The following is a 27,124-nucleotide window of genomic DNA, read 5'->3' on the forward strand; positions in this document are numbered from 1 at the left end:
TTATGCTTTAGCGGCTGTCAAAGAACTTCAAAAGATTAAAGTAAAACATGTTGGATTATTTTTAATAAATAAATAAAGTTTGGTGTATTGTAAAATATCCATCCACCTCTCCCCTCGGAATCTACTCCAAGTCTAAAATATGACTGAGGACTATGGGGGCAGGGGACATGCTTTGGAGAGCGCTTGCTCTTCTGAATCACTAAGCTGTCTATTGAGATCAAAGCAAAACAACAACAATAAAAAACTAAAAATGGGAGGAGAAGAAGGAAAGAGGGATGGAGATGGAGAAAAGAAAAAGAGGGAGAAGAGGGAGAAGGAAGATAAAATATAGTCTTGAAAATGAGACATACATGATGGTTGTTTTCCCTGCACCATTGGTTCCCAGCAGGGCTGTGATCTGGTCTCTGTGGAAGGTGAGGGTGAGCTCTTGGACAGCTACTTTGTGGCCTTCATATTCCTTTGTCACCGATATTAGAGCCACTCCTGGGGTACCTCCTTCCAGCTCTCCTGGGCCATTTTGCTGTGAGGACCCTGTAAGGAGAATGGACATTCACCATGAAAAGATTTCAGGAGCCTGGAAAACAAGGCCTACACTATCCAATCATCTGTTCCTTTGGAACAGAATCCTGACTCCGGGAGGCAGGCCAAGCACTTCTGCAGACTTCATTACAGAAAACCATGAGGACAACGTGTAATGGCAAAAATACACGGAGGCCACTGACAACAAAGCTTTGATCTCTTCTGATAGGAGAACCGCTATGTAAGGAAATAAAAATAGATGCACAAAGGGTCCTGTAGACATGGGAACTAAACAGGCTATTTACACATCAGTGTCCACAGGAAATCTTCCCCTGACACAGGAGAGGATAGTGGCTGGTAGGGTATATTCTGCAGCTCCTACCCATCCATAATCTACTTGGTTAATTAGAGTTTAAAATTACTTTCCAATATTCACTCAGAATACAGATCCAGCATGGTAGGATCTAGCTGGTCCTTGGTGACCCATCTCCATTCACAGGGGCTCCACTCTGAGTGGCTCTCATGCCTGGTCCACAGTCAAAGGTCACAATGATGGAGAATGATTGACATCAGTGGTCCTGCTCTCCCTTGTTTAAGAAATTTTACTGTCTTAAATAAAGTCCCTGGTCATAAGAGGAAGTGATATTCTTGTTCATAGAATAATCACAGATGTTAAAATATGTAAAATCATTTGGAAAAATTGAAGTGTGCTATACTTGGCAGCTGCTTGCTTTTCCTTTTAGCTTTCTTACACCTGTTCATTATGAATTTTAACAAACTGTAATTCACACATACACACACAGAAATCTATGGAGAGGAGCAACACAAATAGCAGGTGACTGGTCCATCCCCAGCTTCCAAGGCTATGGACATATCACCAAAGCATTGCAGATCAACCCTGCGGTTGTTTCAGAGCCCAGAGCCCCAAATGGAAGAAACTTGGAATCTGTACAAAATGTTAAATGCCTACATAGAAGTGAAAATCAAAACTGACCAGAGAAAATGTATCCAATAGAGCTTTTGTTACCCACCTTTGCTACCAAAGTCCTCGTTGAAGAAGAATAAACCGGAACTCAGAGAGCATCGCCGCTTCTCTATCAAACCACACACACTTTTCCAATAGGATGCAGTGAAGGGGAAATACCATGGTTTCCCTAGACCAAAAGTTCCTTAGGAAGTAAGATACGGTTAGAATTAGAATAATTATTTTTCCATTTACATGAGCATTCTGGAGCACCTAATCTTTGTTGTTGTTTGATTTTTTTTCCTTTTTTATTTTATTTATTTATTTTACATACCGACCACAATTTTCCTTCCCTCTTCTCCTCCTGCCTCTTCCCCTACCTCCCTTCTACCCACACCCATCCACTCCTCCTCTGTCTCCATTCAGAAGGGGTAAGGCCTCCTTCCCAAGAGAATCAACAAAACATGGCTTATCAAGTTGAAGCAGGACCAAGCTCTTCCCCCTTGCATCAAGGCGGGGCAACCATCCCTTTACAGGGAACAGGTTCCAAAGAGTCAACTCATGTATCAGAGACAGATCCTGGTTCCACTGCTAAAAGTCCCACAAAAGAGCAAGCAACACAACTGTCACCCATAAGCAGGGGGCCTAGGTTGGTCCCATGCCAACTCCCTAGCTGTTATTGGTCCAGAGCCTGTGAACTCCCACAAGCTCAGCCCAGCTGTCTCTGTGGGTTTCCCATCATGATCTTGACCCCTCCCCTTCTTCCCCCTCTTCAACTGGACATCCAGAGCTCAGCCCAGTGCGTGGTTGTGGATCTCTGCATCTGTTTCCATCAGTTACTGAATGAAGGCTCTGTGATAACAATTAGGGTAGTCACCAGTCTGATTACAGGAGAAGGACAGTTCGGGCACCCTCTCCACTACTGCTAGGAGCCTTAACTGGAGTCTTCCTTGTGTTTTCCTGGGAGATTCCCTGGCACCAAGTTTCTCCACAAACCCATGATGGCCCCCTCTATCAAGATATCTCTTTCATTACTCTCTCCCTCCATCCCACCCCCCAGAAACAACTTAGATTCCTCTCAACCGAAGAATGGGTAAAGAAAATGTGGCACATTTACACAATGGAGTATTTCTCAGTGGAGAAAAACAATGACATCATGAAATTTGCAGGCAAATGGATGGAACTAGAAAAAAATCATCCTGAGTGAGGTAATCCAGAACCAGAAAGACAAACACAGTATGTATTCACTCATAAGTGGATATTAGATGTAAAGCAAAGGATAACCAGGCTACAATCCTCAGTCCCAGAGAAGCTAGGTAACAAGAAAGACCCTAAGAGGGATACATGGCTCTCCCTGGGAAGAGGAAATAGATTAGACGTCCTGGGTAAACTGGGGGCGGGGGAATCGAGGGGAGGAGATGGGAGATCAGGAACATGAGGAATCAGGATCAAGTACATAATCTAACTAATCCGAATGAAATGCTAATAAATTGCAATACGCACCACATACAAAAACCAATCATGAAATGGGGTGGCATGTCCCCTTTTGAAGGGAACCCAAAATATCCCTCCTTGGTTTAAGCTAGAACTAGCTGCTAGCCTCTCTCAAATCTACTTCCCCAAGTGACCTAGAGATGTAGTGAGCAAACTTGAATAAATGCTGGGCGAGAAGCCCTCGTCTACTACCGTCAGACCCCGTGATGCTATTGCTCTTCTTTGACCTGTCTTTGATGCTTGCAAAGGTTACTAGAACACAGGAGCATAGAGTCAGTATCTGAGAAAACTATTCAGAGAGAACTTCTACACAGAAGGATAATTTGTAACTCTAGCAGTTCCATATGAAACACCACCATGTTCTTGAAGCACATTCTCCAGGTTCACCTCAGCCCACTTAGCATTCACTTCACTTCATTTCAGGTAGAAAGAAATGAAAAGTTCTCTATTTATTACCACGTCCAAATCTGTAACTAACACACACACACACACACACACACACACACACACACACACACACGCATTCTAGCCTAAGTCTGGGAAATATAATACAATTAATAAAAACCCAGAGACAAAAATTGGGGTTTAATCTGAAGGTCAGAAAAACAAGTAGCCAGTCACTGGCTCTTACCTCTAACTCAGCCTGAAATGGTGATCCTGCCTCCAGGAATCCTCAGAATAAGACTGTCTGAGAGCTGTCTCCTCCCATCTTCTTTTCCTCTCTAGTGCTGGGATTAAAGGCATCTACCACTACCGCCTAGTTTCTATGTCAAACTAGTATGGATTCTAGGATTAAAGATGTGTGTCATTACTGCCTAGCCTGTATGGCTAACCAGGGTGGCTGTTTCACTTTCTGATCTTCTGACAAGCTTTATTTATTAAAATACAAATGAAATATCACTGCAGGGAAACTTACCTGAAAGCCTAAACTCTCCCAGTGACTCGAATAAAAAGGCCCATAGGAAGAGATTTCAGTTCTTTGATCATCCCGCAGAAGAAAGACATGCAAACGTTTATATACTCTAACCAGAATGTTCAAAAAGACAGTCACACACTCAAAGGATGGTAAAGGGCTAGAACATGGTCTAGTATTTGTTCCTACTTTTGTGTTTACTTCTAGCCCCAAATTCCTTTGTCAACACCCTACTCTCTAGCAATTCAGGACATACGTGGTTTTGGACAGGCAGTCTTTAAAGGAAGTAGTTATGGAAAAATGAGTCAAAGGGTGAGTCCCTTTTCCCCTCCTTGATAGAAGAAATTTAATAAATGCTTTTTTAAAAAAATAGAAAAATCACCATTGTGTAGACTTTCTATATTTTTATTTTTAAAATATTTTTAGTTAAAAAATATTAGAGTTCCCCCTCTTTCCCTCCATCCCCTCTCAGCTATCCTGCCTCAGGACTCCCTCTCAACCTGATAGCCCCATTTTCTTTGAGTATTGTTACATATAGATAAAAAGATAGATATACTATTAAAATAGACATGTATTATGACAAATATATATAAATTCTACCTGCTGAGTCCATTTCTATTGCTTGTGTGCATGTACTTTAAAGGTTGACCTGTTTTCTTTGGACAATAAGGAGGCTGATTAATCCCTTGAGGGGGCTAATTCTCCTCCTAGCAGACAATGGTTGCTGTAGTTCTTTGTCTGGGGGATTCTTCTTCCAGGTTAATATGTCTATTGATATTGTCATTGTTCCAGTCTTGTTGGTTCAATCATTTGTAGAACAGTTTTTTTAAAGAAGGCTTCCTGATATGCTGACTCACAGTCTTCCTGCCCCACATCTGTGATGTTCCGTGATTCACAGATGCAAGAGCTGTGATGTAGCTGTGCTTTGGGACTGGGCTCCCCATGATGTGTTATCTCTTCACTTTGCCAAGTTTTGGTTTTCTGTGGTGATCTTTATTTGCTGTAAAGAGAAGCTTCTTTGGTGAAAGGAGACAGCTTCGCTTATCTGTGGGTATAGTTGCTTAGCAATGTTCATTCACAATAGTTTGAAAATGGGACTACACAAATGTCCTTCCACAGACGAATGGGTAAGTATTGTATTGTGTATATACAGAATGGAATACTATTTGGCTATAAAGAAAAGTGAGATCATAAAATTTTCAGGTAAATGGACAGACCTAGAAAAGATCATACTGAGGGAGGTACTGAGATTTAGAACAACAAACACTTCACGTTCTCATTCGTCTGTGGTTTCCAGCTCCAAATCCTCAGGTGTGAGCATACGACCTAGAGGAACCACAAAGTACAAAGGGCCAAGCGTGGGTGCTGCTGGAAGAACAGCAAGGGTTTGCCCAACAACAGGGTTGACGGCTTCCGAAGATATGCAGAGTCTGGCTTCTCCTCGCACCTCACCCGACTACGTGAAGGTGTAAAACAGATGTAACAGCAAGAAGATCTTGGGGTATCCTTTCACGCAAGGTTCCCTTGTCTCAAACAAAAGGAGGAAGCTCATCTCGTCTTTGGGTCCCAGCATAATTACAGATTACTCAATAAGCCTCATCAAGCACAGGCATGAACAATGCATTTTTGGAAACAAAAGAGATAACAAGCAAACAAATACAATGGGAAATTATTATGCATTTGCCAGCTGCTGCCCTAATCTCCCATCTTCTCATGAAAAGGCAGGGTCCCACTGAGGGGCTTCTTAAGTACACATGTTCAACCCATTGCTGGAGACAATGGGATTGAGCCAAGTAGCAGGATTCGGATGCTTAAAGCACTGCTAGGTTTGGAATCAGCGATCAAAGTTCTAGATGGCAAAAACAACACTGAGCTGAAAACACCCTCTGGGTGCAAATGGTCACCATTTTATTGTTTCTAATGGGAAAGAACTGAAGTTAGGCTTTCAAATTAGGGGAAACTGGGAAACTCTTACTTTTATTTAGTGATGAGTTGAATAGTCCTTCATATTTTTAAAGATGTGGCTAGATGACATTATTTCTTTTCAAGCAGAAGGATATGTATAGATATAATATGAACCCAGTGATGCGCAGAAAGGTGTTTGAGACAGAATGGAAATGATATTGCTATTTCTAGTTGATGATGCTGGAGACAAATGGACTTTTTTTCCTGCTCCTTCAAAAAAAAATATATAAGGATGTTCCAAAGCTGTTACAATCAAAACAGGCCTGTGTGATAAATTACAGCTCATGTTTTCAGAATCAGCAGGAAGGAAGAAACAGCTCCTCCACGCACACTAGAGGTGAACCCAGTTGCAACCCTCCTATTCTCAGGAAGCAACAGAACATCTTCATACACTGGGAGTATCACCCCCCCCCCAAAAAAAGCCGAACAGCAAACAAAAGCTCAAATCCATTTCAAGTACATGTTACAAAGGCATCTTCATGCAACAGCTTTCGAAGTGATGGCCATGGAGCATACATACACAGCTGAATGCACGAGAATACACAAAGGCACATAGTCATGCACACTTGCAACACTGGGATCTTTCAGGGTCTCTTCCCTGTGGGACTAGCTCATGGGAGATACCACTGAGAATGAGTAAGGCATGCTTCCTGGGGAAGAAAGGGGGGACTAGAGACTCTTCCCAGTGACATAGTGCCAGCAGGCCAGCCCAAGAACAAACAGAGGAAATGAGAATGTAGCTCCATGCAAGGAACCTGAAGTCACCTGAGACAATAGCATCCTCTTCTTTGTTTAGCTTTTCCCTAGTTTCATCTTCCTGTTCCAAAGAGATGGTGGTCATACTAATGTAATCTCCCTCTGCCGGCTCAAGACCATACAAATGGATCAGACCCACACTAGCATCCTTATGATTTTTGTACTAGTGAATATGACAAGCACCACAGGGAAAAACTCAGCACAAGAGAGCACTGCAATCACAGGGTCTCCATAGATACAGAAGGGACAGATGCAGGCAGAGCGAAAGGTCTGAAAAAGCAAAGGCAGAAAAGAACAAGGAAGGATGCCCAGAGGTGACAAACACAAATGCCAGATGCCCAGCTGGATTTGAATTGCAGACAAACAACACATAATGTTTGATCATATCACCCAAATGTCTGTGGTTATCTGAAATTTGAATTTTTGCTTGGTCTGCTTATTTTATCTAGGTTTCAGACACTGCTTCCCATACTAGTGAGGTTGAAACAGAAAGCCAGGAACTTACAAACATTGGGAGAAGTCAAGGTCATCTGAGCTAGACAGTACATGGAACCCTTTCCTCTAGCATTTTGAAGTCAGGGAAAACGCTCAGTATGGGAAGGTTGGGTTCATCTGGTCTGTTTTTAAGAATTAAAACGTGACACAGAGGGTAGATAGCAGAAGTTGGGGAAGAAGGGACGATCTAGGAAGGAAGAAACTATGTGATCAAATGGTCCTAGGCAGGAATGATGAAACCTGAGCTAGGATGATGGCTTCAGAAACAGAAAGAAGGGACAAAATATGAGAGGAGGTTCAGTTAGAAGAAACGAATCTGAAGATAAATTGAATCTTAAAGGTTGACTCTCTAAGTCAGCACAGGCATAATCAGCACGGCCTTTTGAAATCCTCTTAGGGAATCGATTCATCTCATTAAGACTAAAAGCTGCCTGAGCCACACGAGGGTGACAGCCTCTCTGCTCAGGACAGGGCTGGGCTTTCCCTTGGAGATCTGAATTCACAGGCACTCTCGAGCAGTACAAGCACACTGCACTGCTCGCATTGTAAAGAACTGCTGGGCACATTGTGCGGGGAGGTCATGGCATATGCCAAGCTAAATCCTCCAGGGGAACCATCCATTGGATTGCAGAGGAAGGGAAGCTAATTGTCATTCTCTGCCCCTCCCCTTGGAATAATGTCCCTTGTCACCATAACGGAAGGTGCCAATGAAAAGGGCAGATCTGGTGGAATCAAAAGTGACTGGGAGAATATAAGAAGAGTTTGAGAAATGAAAACTCTGAGAGAAGACAGGTACCATTCATGAGCCCTCAAACAGAGTATGGCCTCTGACATAGGGCCCTGCAGCCTGAGGGTTATCCGATGTCCTTCTATAAAGAAATTAGAAGGGTTTTCCTCATACCTATGGGTTTCTATGTAGCAAAGAAAATGAAAATAAAGCCTTTCTTTGGAATATTTGTATACGTAAGCATAGGGTGTGTGTATAAGAGACAGACAGAGACAAAGAAGTCATCCATAGTATTGAGAATTTCTGCACACAGGATTCTTTCACACTATGATTTCAAATATATCAATGCTCTCTTTGGGGGATAATTATCATCACTATCATCATCATCATTTGTATACATTGTATACATTATTACTGTATATGATGAGCAATTACCATTAAAAAGACACCTTCCTAATAATAGCTCCCAGTGAAGTCTGCATAGCATACTCCCCAGGGCCACTGAGGAAGAATAGGGATGCTCAGGAGACAGAGGGAACAAGAGGAAAGGGTGAACATGCACATAAACATGCTTTTCAAGGGACAGAACCAATGAGAAAAGGCATGCATGCTTAGAATTGGTCTGTATAATTTCATTAGACCAGAGGCCAAAGGCTATCTCTAGTTTTCTAAAACTTGTGGGGACCAGGGAAAGGATAGGACCTGAGTGTGTGTTGTTTCCACCCATACCACTGTGCCATCATTGTCAACTATTACTATTCTGGTGCTACGACAATATGCCATAACCAAGAGCAGTTTATGGGACTAAAAGATTTATGCTAGCTTTTAGTTTCAGAGGAGATACAGTTCATCATAGAGAGAAAGGTATGGTAGCAAGAGGGTGAGGCCATTGCAGACATCAGGAATCAGGGAAATCATGTTTTGCCTGTATACAGAAGGCAGAGAGAGAGAGAACAGGAAGTGGAAGCACAATAAACCCATTTCAGTGATGCACTTTATCCAACAAGGCTCCACCTCCTAGGCTTCCATAATCTTCCCAAACAACAACACATGAGCCTCTGGGAAACCTTTCTCACTGAAACCACACCAGTGGTTTAAACCTCATCTGTGGCAGGCAGACTGCTGGGCCCATGGTGATGCATATCAATCATCCACACACAAAAAAAAATCTTTAAAAAGAATAGTTTATAAATACTCACGCATTGTCGCAACTGCTGGAAAAGCTCCCTGTTACCACTCAGTCTTAGTCATACGCTCTCTAGAATACCTCCCCACTCAGTGTCTCTGCGATTCAATTATCTAACATCACTGTTTCTGTGTTTAACCCTCTAGCCTATCACCTATTAAAAATAAATTTACAAGAAGTCCAAGACTCTGAACCATGCCTGAAGCCACTATCTTGGGATGGTCTTCCAAGGCAAATGGGGCAGTTTCTTCTACCCACCACCATTTATTAAAAATCACTTGCCATTTCTCCATGTTGTGATTAAAATGGTGCTTTAATTTTTACTTAGCTACACAGCTAGGCTCTCTTTCATGTTTATTTCATTCCAATAGAGAAGGGGCTAACATAAAGTATTTTTTTTAAAGAAGCTATTAAGTTTGAGAACTCTCAGAAAGTTTGGGTTAACCAAATACATAAGAGCTAGCTAGAAATATGCTTAAGATATTGGCCAAACAATATTGCAAATAATATAGTTTCTGGGTAATTATTTGCGGTCTGAGCTGCCGGGAATGAATGAGCAGCCTCCCCTAACAGGTGTCAGAATTATTTTTCGTACTCTGGCTAAGGAATGACCCCTTCTATGAACATACCATAGCTTCTAGATTTGTTCATTTGCTGTTACATCCTAAGGCTGATTCTATTCTTCGGTCTCTGAATAAATAGCATTACATGACTAGAAATGTACAAATATCTACTGTAGGCATTGCCTTCAATTCTTTTAGGGTTCAATCTTGAATAATTTTTGCTGCTGTAAGAAATTTCTTTAATGGCATCATTTCTACTTCCTGCCCTTACACCTACCCCAAAAAGATATTTTCAGGCTCTCCCATGACAGTCATGTCTCATTCCCCAGAATTCTAGGAAGCCTGTAACCACACTCTCTCCTGAGCACTGCCCTTGAAGAGGTTTGCATCTCCTATATCTAGGTGGTAATCACTCGTGTCTGAGATGCCAGAGGTGGAAAGATTTAGAAATATGAATTCTGATACCAGGACATCCATGGTCCAAATAAGAGAGGTCACATCTACCTGCAAACTCAGGTCATACATGCATCTTCAGAAATGGGCAGCAAACCTGGAGAGTGAGAAAGGATGTGGACCACACACAGGAGGAGAAAAGAGAGTACTGGGTCCTGACACTCCTTTCTCCTGAGTCAAGGGCTGAGCAAACACTTCTGATTCAGAGATACCATCTTCGGATTTGGGGATGGGAGTACAGGAGTCATTTCTACTGGGCTGTAATAACCTGGGATACTGAAGGGAACAGCATTCCCTCTATTTAAAACTCTTTTAAAACTGCATTTATTCATTTATGATATGCATGTGTTTTGTGCTGTGGCACACATGAGGTCAGAGGAGCATTTGTAAAACTGCATTCCTTTCTTTGGCCATGTAGGTTCAGGAGTTCAAATCCACACTGCCATGCTGAGCAGAACCTTACCCACCAAGTCACTTTCCGGGCCCATCATTCTTTTCAAGAGGATTTCTATTTAGTATTACATCAAACTAAAAATCTTTTTTTATGGTGAAGAATGCAATCACCAAAAAGAAAGGACAGATCACAAAAATGTTCACAAAACATATATTTCAAAACACATAAGGTACTCCAACAACTGAAAAACAGAAAGCCAGTGACCCAGTCCTTTTAAAGGTCAAATGTCCTGAATAAATATTTTTCTAATAAGACACACTAATAGCCAATGTCCATAAAAGGCGTTCAACATTACTAATCTAGTAAAGGAAAATTAAAATCACAATACCATCTCACACTCACTTAGATGGCCACCGCTAAAAGAAAAATGATAAAGCTATTAGTGAGGGTGTAGATAAAAGGAAATCTTTGTATACCTTTCTTATCAACGTAAAATTATGATACCACAATAGAATACAAATAGAGATTCATCAAAACACTAACCATAGAACTGCTGTATAGCCCAGCAGTTTGTATGTGTCTACACAAAGGGACGGAAATCATTTGTTGGAAACACATAGGCACGTCTCTGTTGGTGACTTCACTACTCAAATGAGCAAGGCATGAAGTCAATGTAACTCTCCTCTCATAATGAACCAAGGAACAATGAATACTTTCACATATAAAACAGAATATATCATTCAACCTTGAAAAACATGCCCTGTCTTTCAGAACAGGAGGAATGCTCATGGAGGATGACATTATATCCAGGAAACTCCAGCACAGAACGACAATGCTACTCAAGACCACCTGTATGAGGAATCCAAACCAGCCAGATACAAAGGGCTCCCAGCGTGGCTGCCACCAGTTATTCTGGGAAGAGAGCAACAGATGTTGACCAGCCTAACATGAAGCTCCATTTCTGTGAGACATGAGAGTTTCAGCTGAACTGTATGCCATGGTCCCTGCAGCTAACAACTGCAGTACACACTCAGAACTTGCTGCTTCATGCTAATTCATTCCCAAAGTGTATCCTGGTCCAGGATAGGTAGTTGTGTGCTCCACATCAGATACTCCAGTTTAGTTTTTCCTTTACTAAATCACTTTGAAATCACTTTGAAATCGCTGTCTAGTCAACAGTTACTACAGACTGATACTATATGATATATGATGAAAGTCAATTTGACATCATCTTTATTTTTTCCTAGCAGCTTACATATCCCTACACTGAATATCAACATTTTTTTGTTTTCTCAAGACAGGGCTTCTCTGTAGCTTTGGAGCTTGTCCTGGAACTAGCTCTTGTAGACCAGGCTGGCCTCGAACTTACAGAGCTCCACCTGCCTCTGCCTCCCGAGTGCTGGGATTAAAGGTATGCACCACCACCACCTGACTTGAATATCAACATTCTTATCACATTTGCCTGCCAGACAAGGAAAAGGCCATATCCTATATATTCATAACCAAATGATTTTGTGTAATATTAAACCCTTGCATAAGTTTATTAAAGATATATTTTGAGTTTTGTTTTTATGTTTACTTTTTTTTTTTTTTGGTTTTTCAAGACAGGGTTTCTCTGTAGCTTTGGTGCCTGTCCCAGAACTAGCTCTTGTAGACCAGGCTGGCCTCGAACTCCCAGAGATCCGCCTGCCTCTGCCTCCCGAGTGCTGGGATTAAAGGCGTGCACCACCACTGCCCGGCTTCAATTTTTATTTTTGAGATTCTAATTCCAGCATTCCTCCCTTCCCCTTCCTCCTTCCAAACCCTCCCAAATACTCCTTCTCACTCTCCTTCAAACTTAATGCCTCTTTTTTCACTAGTTTTTATTTTATATATATATATATATATATATAATCTGTTCATCATGTATGCTGCAAGACTGTACCTCATAGTAGCATTTTTTTTTATGCAGGGTCTCTATACATAATTAGTCTTGGCTGTCCTTGAACTCACTCTGTAGCCCAGGTTGGCCTTGTACTCATAGAGATCTGCTTGCCTCTGCCTCCTACATGCTGGCATTAAAAGCATACAAGCATGTTTGGCTTTCTAACAAATGATTTGTTGATATTGCTTTTGAGATATACTTTTGGATTTTTAACTTGAGAAATTTAACTTTTATAGAGAGCCATGAAACTTTTATAAGCATATAAATTTACCTATAATTTTATTTGTATTGTTTGAAATATTTATTTAAATCCTTACATAGTGAGATCTATTGCTTTTTTTAATGTTTTTGTTATTTAATTATGACTTTGACATCTTGTGAAGAAAGGCCTTTTTCTGTCTAAAATCATGCATTTCCTATTACTTCATTATTTTTAGTGTGATTTATTTTTATTTTCATTTTTGTGCTGCGGGAAATCAAATTCAGTGTTTTATACATTCGAGATAAGTTCTCTGTCACTAACCTATACTCCAACTCTCCTATTTTTATATTATTAATTTTTAATAAATTTATGGGTGGGAGTTTAGTATTTTTCTCCATGGTAAATGTAATATTGAACAGAACAAACTGTATACACTTGGGTGAGTTCCCACATCTATGTAACTTCCATCCCTACACTGTAGAAGAGGGACTCCAGGGTCTTGAACATGTTAGGTGAGCAGGATCTTGAACATGTTAGGTGAGCACTTACCACTGAACTACACTCCCCTACTCCAACTGCTCCAACTTTTTTTTAAAGTTTATTTTATTTATAATCGTGTATGTACATGTGCATGCATGTATTCATGAATGCATGCAAGTAAGGGTGTGTGTGTGTGTGTGTGTGTGTGTGTGAGAGAGAGAGAGAGAGAGAGAGAGCAACTCTGTTCTGTGTGTCTCTTTTTCTCTCCCTGTCTCTCTCTGTTTCTCTCTGTCTCTGTGTCTCTGTCAGTGTGTGTGTGTGTGTGGGAGAGAGAGAGAGAGAGAGAGAGAGAGAGAGAGAGAGCGAGCGCACAGCTATTACAAGGCTAGAGTGGCAGAGGGTTGTGAGCTGCTCAACACGGGGCTAAAACAAACTTCAGTCTTCTGTAAGTAGAAGTCATGCTCTTCCAGAGTCATCTCTCAGGCCCCTCGATTGCTCAACCTAATTTATATAAGTCCTGCACTATTCTAATGCTTATCAATGCACAGAGACATTTTGCATAATTACCAGTCCCTACCATTTCTCCATTATTATTTAACAATTTTGATTTTGTTATTAACTTGCATTTCTAGATATCCTTCAGAAGCTTTTGTCAATTAAAAACAAATTAGTACACTGAGAACTTTTTATTTCAATGATTTATGTACTTTTCACTATATTGCATTAATGTAATGTTCATATTAAAAGCCACAGAACTTAAAACCATAAAATATGTACATTTATTTATAGAAAATCAATACAACTTAAAATAATGAATATTCCTGTTCAATAATACAGCCTCTTTTTTCATTTACTCAAGTCTAAGCGATGCTCACCTACATTTTTATTTTTATGTGATGCGCATTATTATATCACAATCAAAGTGAGGTGCTTTATCTTATGGTTTGGAGATTGATACTCCTTCATTGCTCTGAGCTCTGTAGCCACAGCTGTTGTATAGCAATGCTCCTGAATTTTGCATATCTGTAAGCATTCATTTTTTTTTCCAAATGATTCTCACACACAAGCTAGAAATAATCATGGGCTTATACCCTCTTCTTGCTATTTTATTTTCTTATGGTTTCACCCCTTTCCTTATGGGTAGAGCATACATCTCAGTGTTGAGCATCCTGTCTCCTACACACACTGTCTCTGAGAGCTACAGAGCTGGCACTGAGCACAAAAGACATGTGACAGTGTTTGCTGTCCTTGCCTCCCTTCTACACTGAAAGCGGAGTGGACAGAGAGGGAGCCTAGAGCCTGGCCCCTCTCTAAGTATGGGCAACAAGAGAGTTCTGAGCTCTTCTGAATATCCTTTTGCATTGACCTTGACCCTCTTCCTGTCATCTGCTCTTCAGTCAGCTACTCTTTTCTACCTGGCTCCACAGCACCCCAGATTCCAGGAAGAATAGTCATTGACACCAGTACTCAGCACTGGGGACACCACTCACCTTGTAAACTAACATCTTATGACCTAAACTAACTAGAATGACAGTAACAAGACTGAAGCCCAGCTTCTCTGCCAGCAATAGCTACAGCCCCACTACATGAAAACATGAAAAGTTCAACACAGTTATACCACCAAGACATGTGGAGCTGAGACACAGTCAGCATGCCCCCCTCTGTATCTCTTCCTCTATCTTTGTCTCTTGTCTCTCTCTCTGTCTCTGTTTCTCTCTCTGTCTCTCTCTCTGTCTCTCTCTCTCTGTCTCTCTCTCTCTTTCTCTCTCTCTCTCTCTCTCTCTCTCTCTCTCTCTCTCTCTCACACACACACACACACACACACACACACACACACACACATTCTTGTTCTTTCCTGAACCTTGTTCTGTTCAGAGGTCCCATACAAGCCTAGACAACTGAGAACAGGGTACTTCAATTGAGAAAATGCACCCATAAGACTCGCCTGTGGGCATACCTGAGGTGCCTTTTCTTAATTACTTGTTGATGTGGTAGGGCCTTGCCCACAGTGGATGGTGGCACCTACAGGCAGTTGGTACAGGATGCTCTAAGCAAGCAGGCTGAGCAAGCCATGAATAACAAGCCAGTAAACCATTCTCTGTGGCCTGTGCTTCAGCTCCAGCCCCCAGGCTCTTACCCTGTTTGAGTGCCTGCCCTGACTCCTAGGTGATAGACTGAGGTACAAAACTTCAGCTGAAATAAGCCCTTCCCCCTCTGAGTTCCTTTTGATTACGGTGTTTGACTGCAGCAATAGAAACCTTCACTAAGACAAAATTTGTACCATGGTGTGAGATTTTGCTAGGACAGACCTGACATGGGTTTTGGAGGGTTGAACAGCATTTGAGCAATAGAGATCTCAGAGCTCAGTGAGCTGTTCTATGGGAGCACAGAAGATAAAACTCAGCGCAGTGCAGATGCTGGAAGCCTGGCCTGTGAAGTGCCAAAAGGAAGCAAAGACTATATAAGGCTCATTCATGTAATATTTTTTTTTTGAGAATCTGTGATTCTTCTCACCTGGGGCTAAAGAACTGTGATTAACAAGAGACCACTAAAGTGAAAAATTTGTTTCCTGGGAAAATAATTTGATTATGGCTGGAGGTGAGAAATTATAGTGGTGAGGAAGAAGAGATCAGCATTACTCTCTCTGTCCTCCCAGATCCGATCCCCGAGACTCATACCCAGCTCTGCAGCAGGACACTTATGACAGCCTTTCCTCATCCCCTGCTCCCATCTCCTGTGTGTTGCGGGAGGTCCTCCCTCCTCCAGCCTATAGCCTCTCTCTCCCTTTAAAAAAGCGGCCACTTCCCTCTCCTCTCTCTCTTCACTTCCTGCTCCGCCGGGCGACTAGACTCCCTTCCTGGTTGCGCAGAGGGCTGACGGTGATCTGTAAGTTTTTCCCCTTTAAATAAATACCACCCTATTAATCATAATTCCAAACTGGTATGGCATTGTTTGTGACTTAAGCCTTCAGTTGGCACCCAATGTTTGGTTTTAGAACCTCTCCTTTCCCCGCTCGGCTGCCTGCCGCGAGTTAGGCTTGGCGGGAGCCCTCCCTTCCTCAGCCGCTGCCTGTGCCTTGCAGCGGCGGCCTTGGCCTCCCCACGTGGATTTAAACTCCACAGGCCCGCGTAGTCTCTGCCCGTGTGGTTTGCTCTTTTCTGAGTCGTTTTTAAATCTCCCTTGCAAGCACAGCTCTTAAGTGGCGCGAACCAGAGCACGTGGTTGCTAAAAGCTGCAACCCCTCAGGGTGACTCTGTCACGTGGAGGCATAAGCGGCTTCCAGGTTGCTCTTCTCTACCCCTGGATTCTGGGTTTGTGGTTCCGTCTCTGGAATTGATTTAATTACATTTACTTTGTTGAGCAACTTACATTTTCCAGTTTTTAACAAATACTAGGCGGACTCTGAAACAGGACCCTGTTTTCATCGCGACTTGGCAACAGTGCCACCTGCTGGATAATAGGTAATATGGCAGTTTTCGTTTCCAACGCGAATTTTACTGTTCTGGTTACCAATACAATGGGTTATATCATGCAAGGTTTATATGACTATGGGAATAACTTAATTTACTGGTTACTAGGTTTCAGTATTCTTTTGCATATTCTATCATTTAGGAAGAACATGGCACTCCTAAGAACCATACAATCTTTACTAGAAACTCATGCAGGTCAGGAGATTCAGGATTCAAAAGAGACAATAATAAAGATAATAATAAAAGACTTGAAATGATTGAAGAAATGATTGGAGCTGGTGAACAGAGTAATAAGGCACAAGGATAGGATACAATGCCAACACCAGCTATTAGAACTGGCTTACCCAAGGTTTTAGCGGCATACCCTATACTTAATTCTGACAAAGCGTCAACTTCTAAAGGCTCAAAGGGAGTCAGAGAAGCTAGATGGAAGCCAATAGCAATGAATGATCTAAAAGAAATTAAGCAAGCTATTGTTAATTTTGGCTTGCACTGTGCATATGTAAAGGAAATGATAAGGACTTGGGCTTCTAATGCTAGAGCTACCCCCCATGATTTCCATCAGTTATTGTCTGCAGTTTTAGATAATGGACCTTCCTTGATGTTTGGAATTTATTTCAGAGAAGAATCCAAACACATGGAACAGCAAGGAAGAGCAAAAGGAGTCGAGGTTTCCCAAGATCAAATTCTTGGTGCAGGAGAATATGCTGATCCACAGGTCCAAGCTCTTTATGACGATGAAGTACTGTGTCTATGTCACCAAGCAGCTTTAAATGCTTGGAATAGGATACAAGATCCAGCAAAAAGGGTTGAATCATATACCAGAATTAGGCAGGGAGAGAGAGAACCCTTTATTGACTTTTTGCAAAGATTAATTAAGGCTCTGGACATAGGGGTAATAGACCCAGAAGCTAGACGAATATTTCTTGAATCTCTAGGTTTTGAGAATGCAAACATAGAATGCAAAAAGATAATTGGGCGTTTAAAGTCTATATCAGCACCTATGGATGAATGGATTCAGCATACGATGAATGTTGAGACGTTTAGCTATAATGATGAATCTTGGGTAGGAGAAGCGATTTCCACAGCAATGAGGAGACATCAAACTGCCAGGTGTTTTAATTGTGGTAAATTAGGACATCTGAAAAGGGATTGCAGGCACAGAATTTCTAGGAATAATATCTCCTCTGGGAATGACAAAAATAGGAGACCTAGGCCTTCAGGTATATGTAGGAGATGCGGTAAAGGCCGACATTGGTCCAACGAATGCAGGTCAACAACAGACAAACAAGGCAACCCGATACCGTCGGGAAACTCCTTGAGGGGCCTCTCGCAGGCCCCCAAGCCAACAGTGGCCCAGTCATTCCCAGTCACAGTGGAGAACGTGCCTCACCAAGAAAATTAAAAGCTCCAATTTCTGCTGTAAAAAGTAATACTGGTCTAAATTATGAAATACGTGTGGAGGATGAGTCAAAAAACCCAGTAGGACAGAGTAAACGTATATTTTGGCAGACTTCTATTAATGATCAAAGACCAAAGCTAAGAGTCTGTATAAATGGCACTTTTATTGAAGGCTTATTAGACACAGGTATGGATGTAAGTATCATTACCCCAGAATCTTGGCATCCGAATTGGCCTCTTCATGAGGTAGATGTTCAGTTCCTGGGAATTGGAAAGCTATCTCGTGTAAAACAAAGCACAAGATGGGTTGAATGCATAGGGCCCGAAGGGCAAATAGGAAGACTAAGGCCATATATAGCCAATATTGCCATAAATTTATGGGGCCGTGACCTGCTACAGCAATGGAATACCCAGATTAACATTCCTGTAGTTCCAGGAACTCATAATTCTGGGAAGGATATGATGAGGCATTATGGGAAAAGGTCACCAGCTATTCAGGCTGTACAAGAACATACAGCAAATACCAAACCTTTAGAGGTACCAACAGCCCTACCTTTAAAATGGCTAACTGAGAAGCCAATATGGATCAAACAGTGGCCTCTAGCTGAAGATAAACTACAGGCATTGGAACAGCTGGCGCAAGAGCAACTAGATGCTCACCACATTGAAGAATCAACCAGCCCTTAGAATTCTCCTGTGTTTGTTGTAAAAAAGAAATCTGGTAAATGGAGAATGGTGACAGATCTAAGTTCTGTCAACAAAGTAATTCAACCTATGGGCCCACTACAATCTGGAATTCCTTTGCCTTCTCTGTTACCAAAAGGATGGCCTCTTATAGTTATTGATTTGAAAGATTGTTTTTTCACTATACCGTTACAAGAAAGGGATAGAGAAAAAATTGCCTTCACAGTGCCTACTTATAATAATTCTCAGCCTAATAGGAGATATCAATGGACTATCCTCCCATAGAGTATGCTCAATAGTCCTACATTGTGCCAATATTTTGTAAGTAAACCATTGGAAATAATTCGTAAACAATTCCCCAAGTCCATCATTTATCATTACATGGATGACATCTTGTTATCTGATTCAAATAAAAATACTTTAGAAAGGATGTTTGAAGAAGTAAAGAAAGTCTTGCCTAGGTGGGGATTACAAATTGCCCCTGAAAAGATTCAAAGAGGAAATTCTATTAATTACCTAGGTTACAGAATAGGGTTAGAGAAAATTAAAACGCAAAAGGCACAAATTAGGAGAGACCGCTTAAAGACTCTTAATGACTTCCAAAGATTGTTAGGAGACATTTCCAGTCTACGACCAGCTGTTGGGATAACACCTGATCTAATAGTTCATTTAAACAAAACCTTAGATGGTGATAAAGATTTGAATAGTCCAAGAAAACTGACAGCTGAAGCAGAAAAGGAACTGACAATGATTGAGGAAAAATTACAGGAAGCACATGTGGGTAGGGTGAACCCAAATCTTAGCTGCATCCTAGTCATATTGCCTTCCAGAATTTCTCCTACAGGGATTCTAATTCAGAGGGAAGATATTATTTTAGAGTGGATATTTATACCTAATAAACCAAGTAAAAAATTAAAAACTTATGTGGAAAAAGTCTCTGAATTAATTATAAAAGGTAAGCTGAGACTTCGTCGACTAGCAGGTATAGACCCAGCAGAAATTATAGTGCCTTTTACTACTGAAGAAATAAAAAAGTTATGGGAAGACAATGAACTGTGGCAAAGAGCTTGTGCTAATTTTTTGGGAGAAATTAATAGCAACTATCCCAAAAGTGGTAGACTTAACCTCATAAAAAGAACTTCTTGGATTCTTCCTAGAATTGTACGTGATGCTCCAATAACTGGAAGACGTACGTTCTATACTGATGCAAATAAATCAGGGAAAGCAGGTTACAAGTCAGATGAATTGAGTAAGGTGGAACAAAGCCCTTATAATTCTGTCCAGAAGGCAGAATTATATGCCATTCTTATGGTGCTAAGGGATTTTAAAGAATCTCTTAATATAGTTACAGATTCACAATATGCAGAAAGAGTTATCTTGCATATTGAAACCGCGGAATTTATACCAGATGACACAGAGTTGACTTCATTGTTTATCCAGGTACAAGACATAATCAGGAACAGGCTTTGTCCGATGTACATAACACACTTCCGGTCCCATACAGGTCTGCCTGGTCCTCTAGTCCAAGGCAACGCTGAGATTGATCAATTATTGATTGGAATTGTGTTGCAGGCCTCAGAATTTCATAAGAAGCATCATGTCAATAGTAAAGGCCTAAAGAAAGAATTTTCCATTGCTTGGCAACAAGCTAAGGACATTATAAAGAGATGTCCTACTTGTTCTTTCTATAATCAAACACCGTTGCCTGCAGGGAGTAACACAAAGCGTACTAAGAGAAATGAAATCTGGCAGATAGATGTGTTCCACTTTATGGAATTTGGTAAATTAAAATATGTACACCACACCATAGACACGTATTCAGGTTTTCAATGGGCTACTGCCCTGAGCTCAGAAAAGGCTGATTCAGTAATCACACATTTATTGGAAGTTATGGCCATCATGGGTATACCTGCACAAATAAAGACAGATAATGGTCCAGCATATGTATCTAAGAAAATGAAACGCTTTTTTGATTATTATAATATAAAACACATTACAGGTATACCAAATAATCCTACAGGTCAGGCAGTTATAGAAAGATCAAATTGTACTATAAAGGATATGCTGAACAAACAGAAAGGGACTGAAAATACCCCCAGAAATAGATTACATAATGCTTTATTAACCTTGAATTTTCTTAACACTAATGAGAAAGGAACGACAGCAGCAGAAAGACATTGGATAATGGAAAAGTCTGCTGAACTAAATCAACCGATTTATTTCAAAGATGTGCTGACCTCTCAGTGGAAGCCAGGAGATGTGCTACATTGGGGAAGGGGTTTTGCTCTTGTTTCCACAGGAGAAGAAAAATTGTGGATACCATCAAAATTAATAAAGTTTCGATTTGAAGAGGAGAAACTTCTTGGAAAGGAGAAATGACAACTCATCCACAATGATGATATTCATACAGGTGGTAAGAAAAACATATAGAATGGGGGCAGGGTTCTGTTCTTATCTCCACAGGAAAACACTCATCTTTGAAAAATTCAAGGGACCCTGGATGTTTGGATACTGACAGATGGAAAAATACCTGCCCAATAGGAAATATCAAGAAAACTGAATGGGTTGTGTAAGTAATATTAAACCATATTTCAAAATTTATAAAGCTGGTTTTGAAGTTGGACTCTGGCTCAGTCCCTCTCCAATTCCAAGACTGTTAGTAAGAGAAAAACCCAGAGTTTCTGGAGTTTCTGTCTCATGTCAAGAGCCATGATTTGGGACAGAAAGAAATATGAGTTTAGAAAACATCTTTGCTTTTCTTCATATCTATCATACTTTTCATTGAATATATCTATCATGCCTTTCAGTGAATATATACATATATGTCTATATGATTAATGTTTAAGTTTTTCACAATGAACAATGAGTTTTTCCTGAAGTGACATTTGAAGATTCCAGGAAGAAGATGGTACCCCATAACAACAACTCCACCTGGTTGATATGATGTCATGATACTGATAGCGCTACTACAAGACCTGCTTTGGGTACCAGCTGCACAAGACAGTTCCAACTTGGTTAGCTGAAATGGTGCACATCTTATACAACATTTTGGCCAGACCTCCACAAAATACTCAGAGACTATTGGCAATTTTCAAAGACATTGATCTTGAAATTTAACCATCATTTTACTTTCACAGGATCCCCCAGAAAGAACGTCGCCCCCATGACAGCTAGAAGAAATTCTAGAGGACGACGTCCCCTCTCCCAGTAAAGTTTGCCCTTGGGTTAAGGGACATCATTTAGGGGTTGATTATAATTAGTATACGATTGAGGGTTGGGGAGGAATTTTATAAGCCCAGGGATCATTTTGAAAAAAAAAAAAGAGGGATGATGGGATAATAGATTTGTAATTGTGAGTTACTGTTTTTACACAAATATATTGGTATAGATTCCTGTATATTGATACAAAGTTAAATTATATTGACTATTGTATGCATGCATGTTTCTACCTCTGTTTAAAACATTTTTATGTATTGACATATATTGTATTGATATATATATTGTATATATTTACCATATTGCAGTGTACATTTCTACCTCTGATTAAGATACTTATATAATGTTTATGTATTGATATACATTTACCTACTGCAATGTATATTTGTACATTGTTTATATTTGGAGGTCATTGTCCTCATTTGTTTCACGGTCGTTTATTTTCTTAGTCTTTAAGTTAGCTAGATATTGAGAATTATATAGATTAATAGTCATCTAAGTTTGTCATTTATAATTAGACTAATCCGGTTCTTTAGATATATAGAGATTATACTCAGTATAGATAGATAATCTTCAACTTCTTCAAAGAGCTGTAGAAAATGGCCTTTAATCTAACTCAGAGTTTTGTGGTAGTGAGACACAATTGCTCCTGGCAATACCGCTCTATTCCCGAGAGAATGTTGAGCACCTGGAGCCTTTCTTTTTGGCAGAACTGGCCTTTGGGCAAAGAAATGCCCATACCTCAACCACTGACAGAGATACAGAGTATGCATCAATGGATAAAACAGGACTGTCATATCCTGCCAAGACAGGGTAAGATAGTTTTGAAAAGTTGCTTGCCTTTGAAAATGGTATGTCAGTTATGTTAGGCCTTAGACAAAGTTGGTTGCTTCAACGCTGCTAACGTGACTTTGGGTGATTGCCCAGGTAGCTAGTTTGTGATTTGTTGCATGTTTTGGAAGTTGTTTTACTGAACTTCCTAATTACCCAGGTAACATTATTTCCCTTCTCAGATCTTTGATGGGGTTGAAGACTATATAGATGTAGTTACTTTTCTCTCATGACTTGGCCAAGTTATTTATTATACAAGACCTAAGCTAGTTAGAATAGGATATTTGTACTTATTGTATATAATTTCATAGTAGGTTTAGAAGTCTCTTATTTAAACAAAAGGGGGAGGTGTTGCGGGAGGTCCTCCCTCCTCCAGCCTATAGCCGCTGAGATACCAGCCCATTGGGGCGTGGTCTCTCTCCCTTTAAAAAAGCGGCCACTTCCCTCTCCTCTCTCTCTTCACTTCCTGCTCCGCCGGGCGACTAGACTCCCTTCCTGGTTGCGCAGAGGGCTGACGGTGATCTGTAAGTTTTTCCCCTTTAAATAAATACCACCCTATTAATCATAATTCCAAACTGGTATGGCATTGTTTGTGACTTATGCCTTCACCTGTGGATCACATGCATGTCTCCTGCTAACCTCCCTCCCCCAACCCTAGTAGACATCCCCTGCTAACCCAAGGGCTGCTCCTCCCAGGGCAACAGGTAGGCTGAAGGCTGACCCACACTGCTCTGCTCCACTGCTCCTGCTCCTAAGAGCCAATCCCGCCAGTGTCATTCCAAGTTCTGCAGCAGAAAATTTGCTGCAGTCTCCCTTTCCTCTACCACCCCATCCCCAAACACTATAAAGACCTTTTCTTCTGACCTTCCTTCTCCCAGTTCACCCCAGTACCCCAGTACTCCTAGCCTTTAACACTTCGAGGCATTCCCTGGGAACCCGGCAGCTGAGCAAGCCAGGAAAACAGTCAACACACAGCCATAACCTGCTCCTAAAATCCAAAGAGTGAACAGAGAGTAAAGAACAAAACACCAGCCCAACAAAAACAAATCAAGAAATCATCACCTGGGCCTCTAATCCTCCAAACCCAGATGCATAAAAACACAACAGGGCGATGCATCTCTACTAGAAACCAGCTATCCTACCACAGCAGGCCCTAAATAGTACAACATGGCTGGCTGGGTGGTGGTGGCGCACACCTTTAATCCCAGCACTTGGGAGGCAGAGGCAGGCGGATCTCTGGGAGTTCGAGACCAGCCTGGTCTACAAGAGCTAGTTCCAGGACAGGCTCCAAAACCACAGAGAAACCCTTTCTCGAAAAACAAAACAAAGCAAAAAAATAGTACAATACAGTTGAAGCACAAGAAAAAGACATTAAGACCAACTACATAAAGATGATAGAGGTCCTTGAAGAGAAAATGAATATATCCCTTAAAGAAAGTCAGGAAAACACAATTAGAAGAAATAAAGAAATCCAAGAAAATACAAACAGTTGAAGAAAATGAATAAAACCATTCAAGCCCTGAAAAATGGAGAACAGAACCAATAAAGAAAACACAAAGGAAAAGAATTCTGGAAATAAAAAATTTATGAATAGGAACAGGGAATTCATATGAAAGCTTTGCCAACAGAATACAAGAGGTGGAAGAGAGAATCTCAGGTGCTGAAGATATAAAAAAAAATTGATAGATCAGTGAAAGAAAATGTTAAATTTAAAAAAAAAACCTGATATATCCAGGAAATCTGGGACACTATGAAAAAAAAAAACAAAACTAAAAATAACAGGAATAAAGGAAGGAGAAGAATTCCAGCTTAGAGGACCAGAAAAAGTCTTTATCAAAACCATAGAAGAAATTTTTCCTAACTTAAAGAAGAAGATTCCTATAAAGGAACAAAAGGCTTACAGAAGGCCAAATAGATTAGACCAGAAAAGAAAGTCTCCTTGCCACATAATAATCAAAACCCTAAATGCAAAAACAAAACAAAACAAAAGCAAAAGAATATTAAACCAAGTGTGGTGGTGCACATCTTTAATCCTAGCACTTGGAAAGTAGAGACAAGTAGATTTTTCTGAGTTTGAGGGCAGCCTGGTCTACAAAGTGAGTTCCAGGACAGCCAGAACTGTTATACAGAGAAACTCTGTCTCAAAAATAGAAGGAGGAAGAGGAAGAGGAGGAGGAGGAGGAAGAGGAGGAGGAGGAGGAGGAGGAGGAGGAGGAGGAGAAGAAGAAGAAGAAGAAGAAGAAGAAGATTAAGAAGATAAAAAGCTGCAAGAGGAAAAAAAACAAGTAACATATAAAGGCACACCTATGATAATTACATATGATTTCTGAGAGACTTCACCTGACTTTCCCTATAAAAGCCAGAAGGACCTGGACAGATATGCTGCAGACTCTAACAGACAACACATGAGAGCCCAGACAACTATACCCAGTAAAACTTTCAATCAGCATAGATGGAGAAAATAAGATATTTCATGATAACATCAAATTTAAACAATATCTATCTACAAACCCAGCCCTAAGATACTAGAAGAAAAACTCCAACCTAAGGAAGTTGTTGATACACAAGAAAACACAAGAAATAAATAATCTCACACCAGTAAAATCAAAAGAAGGGAAACACACACATGCATGCCTACAAGTGTGTATGCCACCAACAACAAAATAGCAGGAATCGACCATCACTAGTCATTGATATCTTTCAATATCAATGGTCTCAATGCCATAATAAAAAGACATAAATTAACAGAATGGACATGAAACAGGATCCGTCTTCCTGCTGCATCCAAGAAATACATCTCAGCATCAAGAATACACATCGCTTCAGGACAAAGGGTTGGAAAAAGATATCTCAAACAAATGAACCTAAGAAGCAAGCTGTGTATTTTAATACCCAACAAAACAGACTTAACCAAAATTTATCAATACTGACGAGATCCACAGTCAGACATTATATGGAGAGCATATAAATGGAAGGTCTCCATCAAATTCCTCCCCTCGGAGCTTATGGATTCTCATGAAGATCTAAGAACCAAAAGGGATGGAGGACACCAGGAGAACAAGGCCCTCTGAATCAACTAAGGTGCACATGAGCTCACAGAAACTAAAGCAGCAAGCACGGGGCCTCCATTGGTCTAAACCAGGTCTAAACCAGCTCTCAGCTTAGTATTTCTATAGGACTTCTCACCGTGAGAAAGAGTGGGCCTCTGCCTCTTTTGCTTGCTCTTGGGGCTCTTTTTCTCCTGGTCGGTTTCTGTGTCCAATTTCAATATAAAAGTTTTTACTTCATCTTATTATGCTTTTTGTTTGTTTTTTTTTTATTGAGAAAAGGAAAAAAAAGTATCTGCCTCCTCCCAGCCTCCCATTTCCCTCCCCCTCCTCCCACCCTTCTCCCCCTCCCCCAAACTCCTCTCCCCCTCCCTCTCCAGTCCATAGAGCAGTCAGGGTTCCCTGCTCTGTGGAAAGTCCAAGGTCCGCCCCCCTCCGTCCATATCTAGGAAGGTGAACAACCAAACTGGCTAGGCTCCCATAAAGCCAGAACATGAAGTAGGGTCAAAACCCCGTGCCATTGTCCTTGGCTTCTCATCAGCCCTCATTGTTTGCCATGTTCAGAGAGTCCGGTTTTATCCCACGCTTTTTCAGTCACAGTCCAGCTGGCCTTGGTGAGCTCCCACTAGAACAGCCCCCTTGTCTCAGTGGGTGGGTGCGTCCCTCGTGGTCCCGACTTCCTTGCTCATCTTCTCCCTCCTTCCACTCCTCATTGGGACCTTGGCTCCCAGGAGCCCATGGTGATGTCCCCAGTTAGTCCCTTGGGCAGCTGAGGATAGGCAACCTGAAATGACCCTATCCTATAGCAATACTGATGAATATCTTACATACCACCATAGAACCTTCATCTGGTGATGGATGGAGATAGAGACAGAGACCCACACTGGAGCACTGGTTTGAGCTCCCAAGGTCCCATCTTATTATGTTTTATATTGTCAGGTTGTTGGTTGTTATCTCTTAGAAACCTTTTCTTTGCTTATAAGAAGCAAAAAAGCCGGGTGGTGGTGGCGCATGCCTTTAACCCCAGCACTCGGGAGGCAGAGGCAGGCAGATCTCTGTGAGTTAGAGGCCAGCCTGGTCTACAAGAGCTAGTTCCAGGACCGGAACCAAAACAGCTATGGAGAAACCCTGTCTCGAAAAAAAAAAAAAAGAAGCAGAAAAGGAGTGGGTCCGGAGGGGAGGAAAGGTGGGGAGAAACTGGTAGAAGTAGAAGGAGCAGAAAATAAAACCAGGATATACTGTATGAGAAAAAGATCTATTTTTAATAAAAGAAGAAGAAGGAGAAACCAATATTGTTGAAAACCTTAAATCTGGGAGTATTTCCTCAAAGTCAGCATACAGAATTGATTGTCTAGAGGTCACCAAGGCTGTACCTCATGCTGCCAGTCCAACTTGGCGATCTGAGTCACCCAGGTGGTATAGTTTTTTTGTTTGTTTGTT

General features: G+C 41.1%; 1 protein-coding gene across 2 annotated transcripts in view; it reads right to left on the minus strand.

The window, feature by feature from the left end:
• The window catches only part of Abca13 (ATP binding cassette subfamily A member 13), a 398,914-nt gene that overhangs the window by 210,574 nt on the left and 161,216 nt on the right, over positions 1-27,124 (minus strand). For both annotated transcript variants that reach the window (XM_041669712.1, XM_041669711.1), the window contains 2 exons: positions 1,551-1,688; positions 351-531 (listed from right to left, as the gene is read on the minus strand). In XM_041669712.1, the coding sequence (XP_041525646.1) occupies positions 351-531; positions 1,551-1,688 (319 nt within the window). The remainder of the gene's footprint in view (positions 1-350; positions 532-1,550; positions 1,689-27,124) is intronic.

The sequence above is a fragment of the Microtus oregoni genome, unplaced genomic scaffold, assembly GCF_018167655.1.
Source record: "Microtus oregoni isolate MIOR12 unplaced genomic scaffold, Mior012 000019F_ref0000042, whole genome shotgun sequence".
NCBI lineage: Eukaryota > Metazoa > Chordata > Mammalia > Rodentia > Cricetidae > Microtus > Microtus oregoni.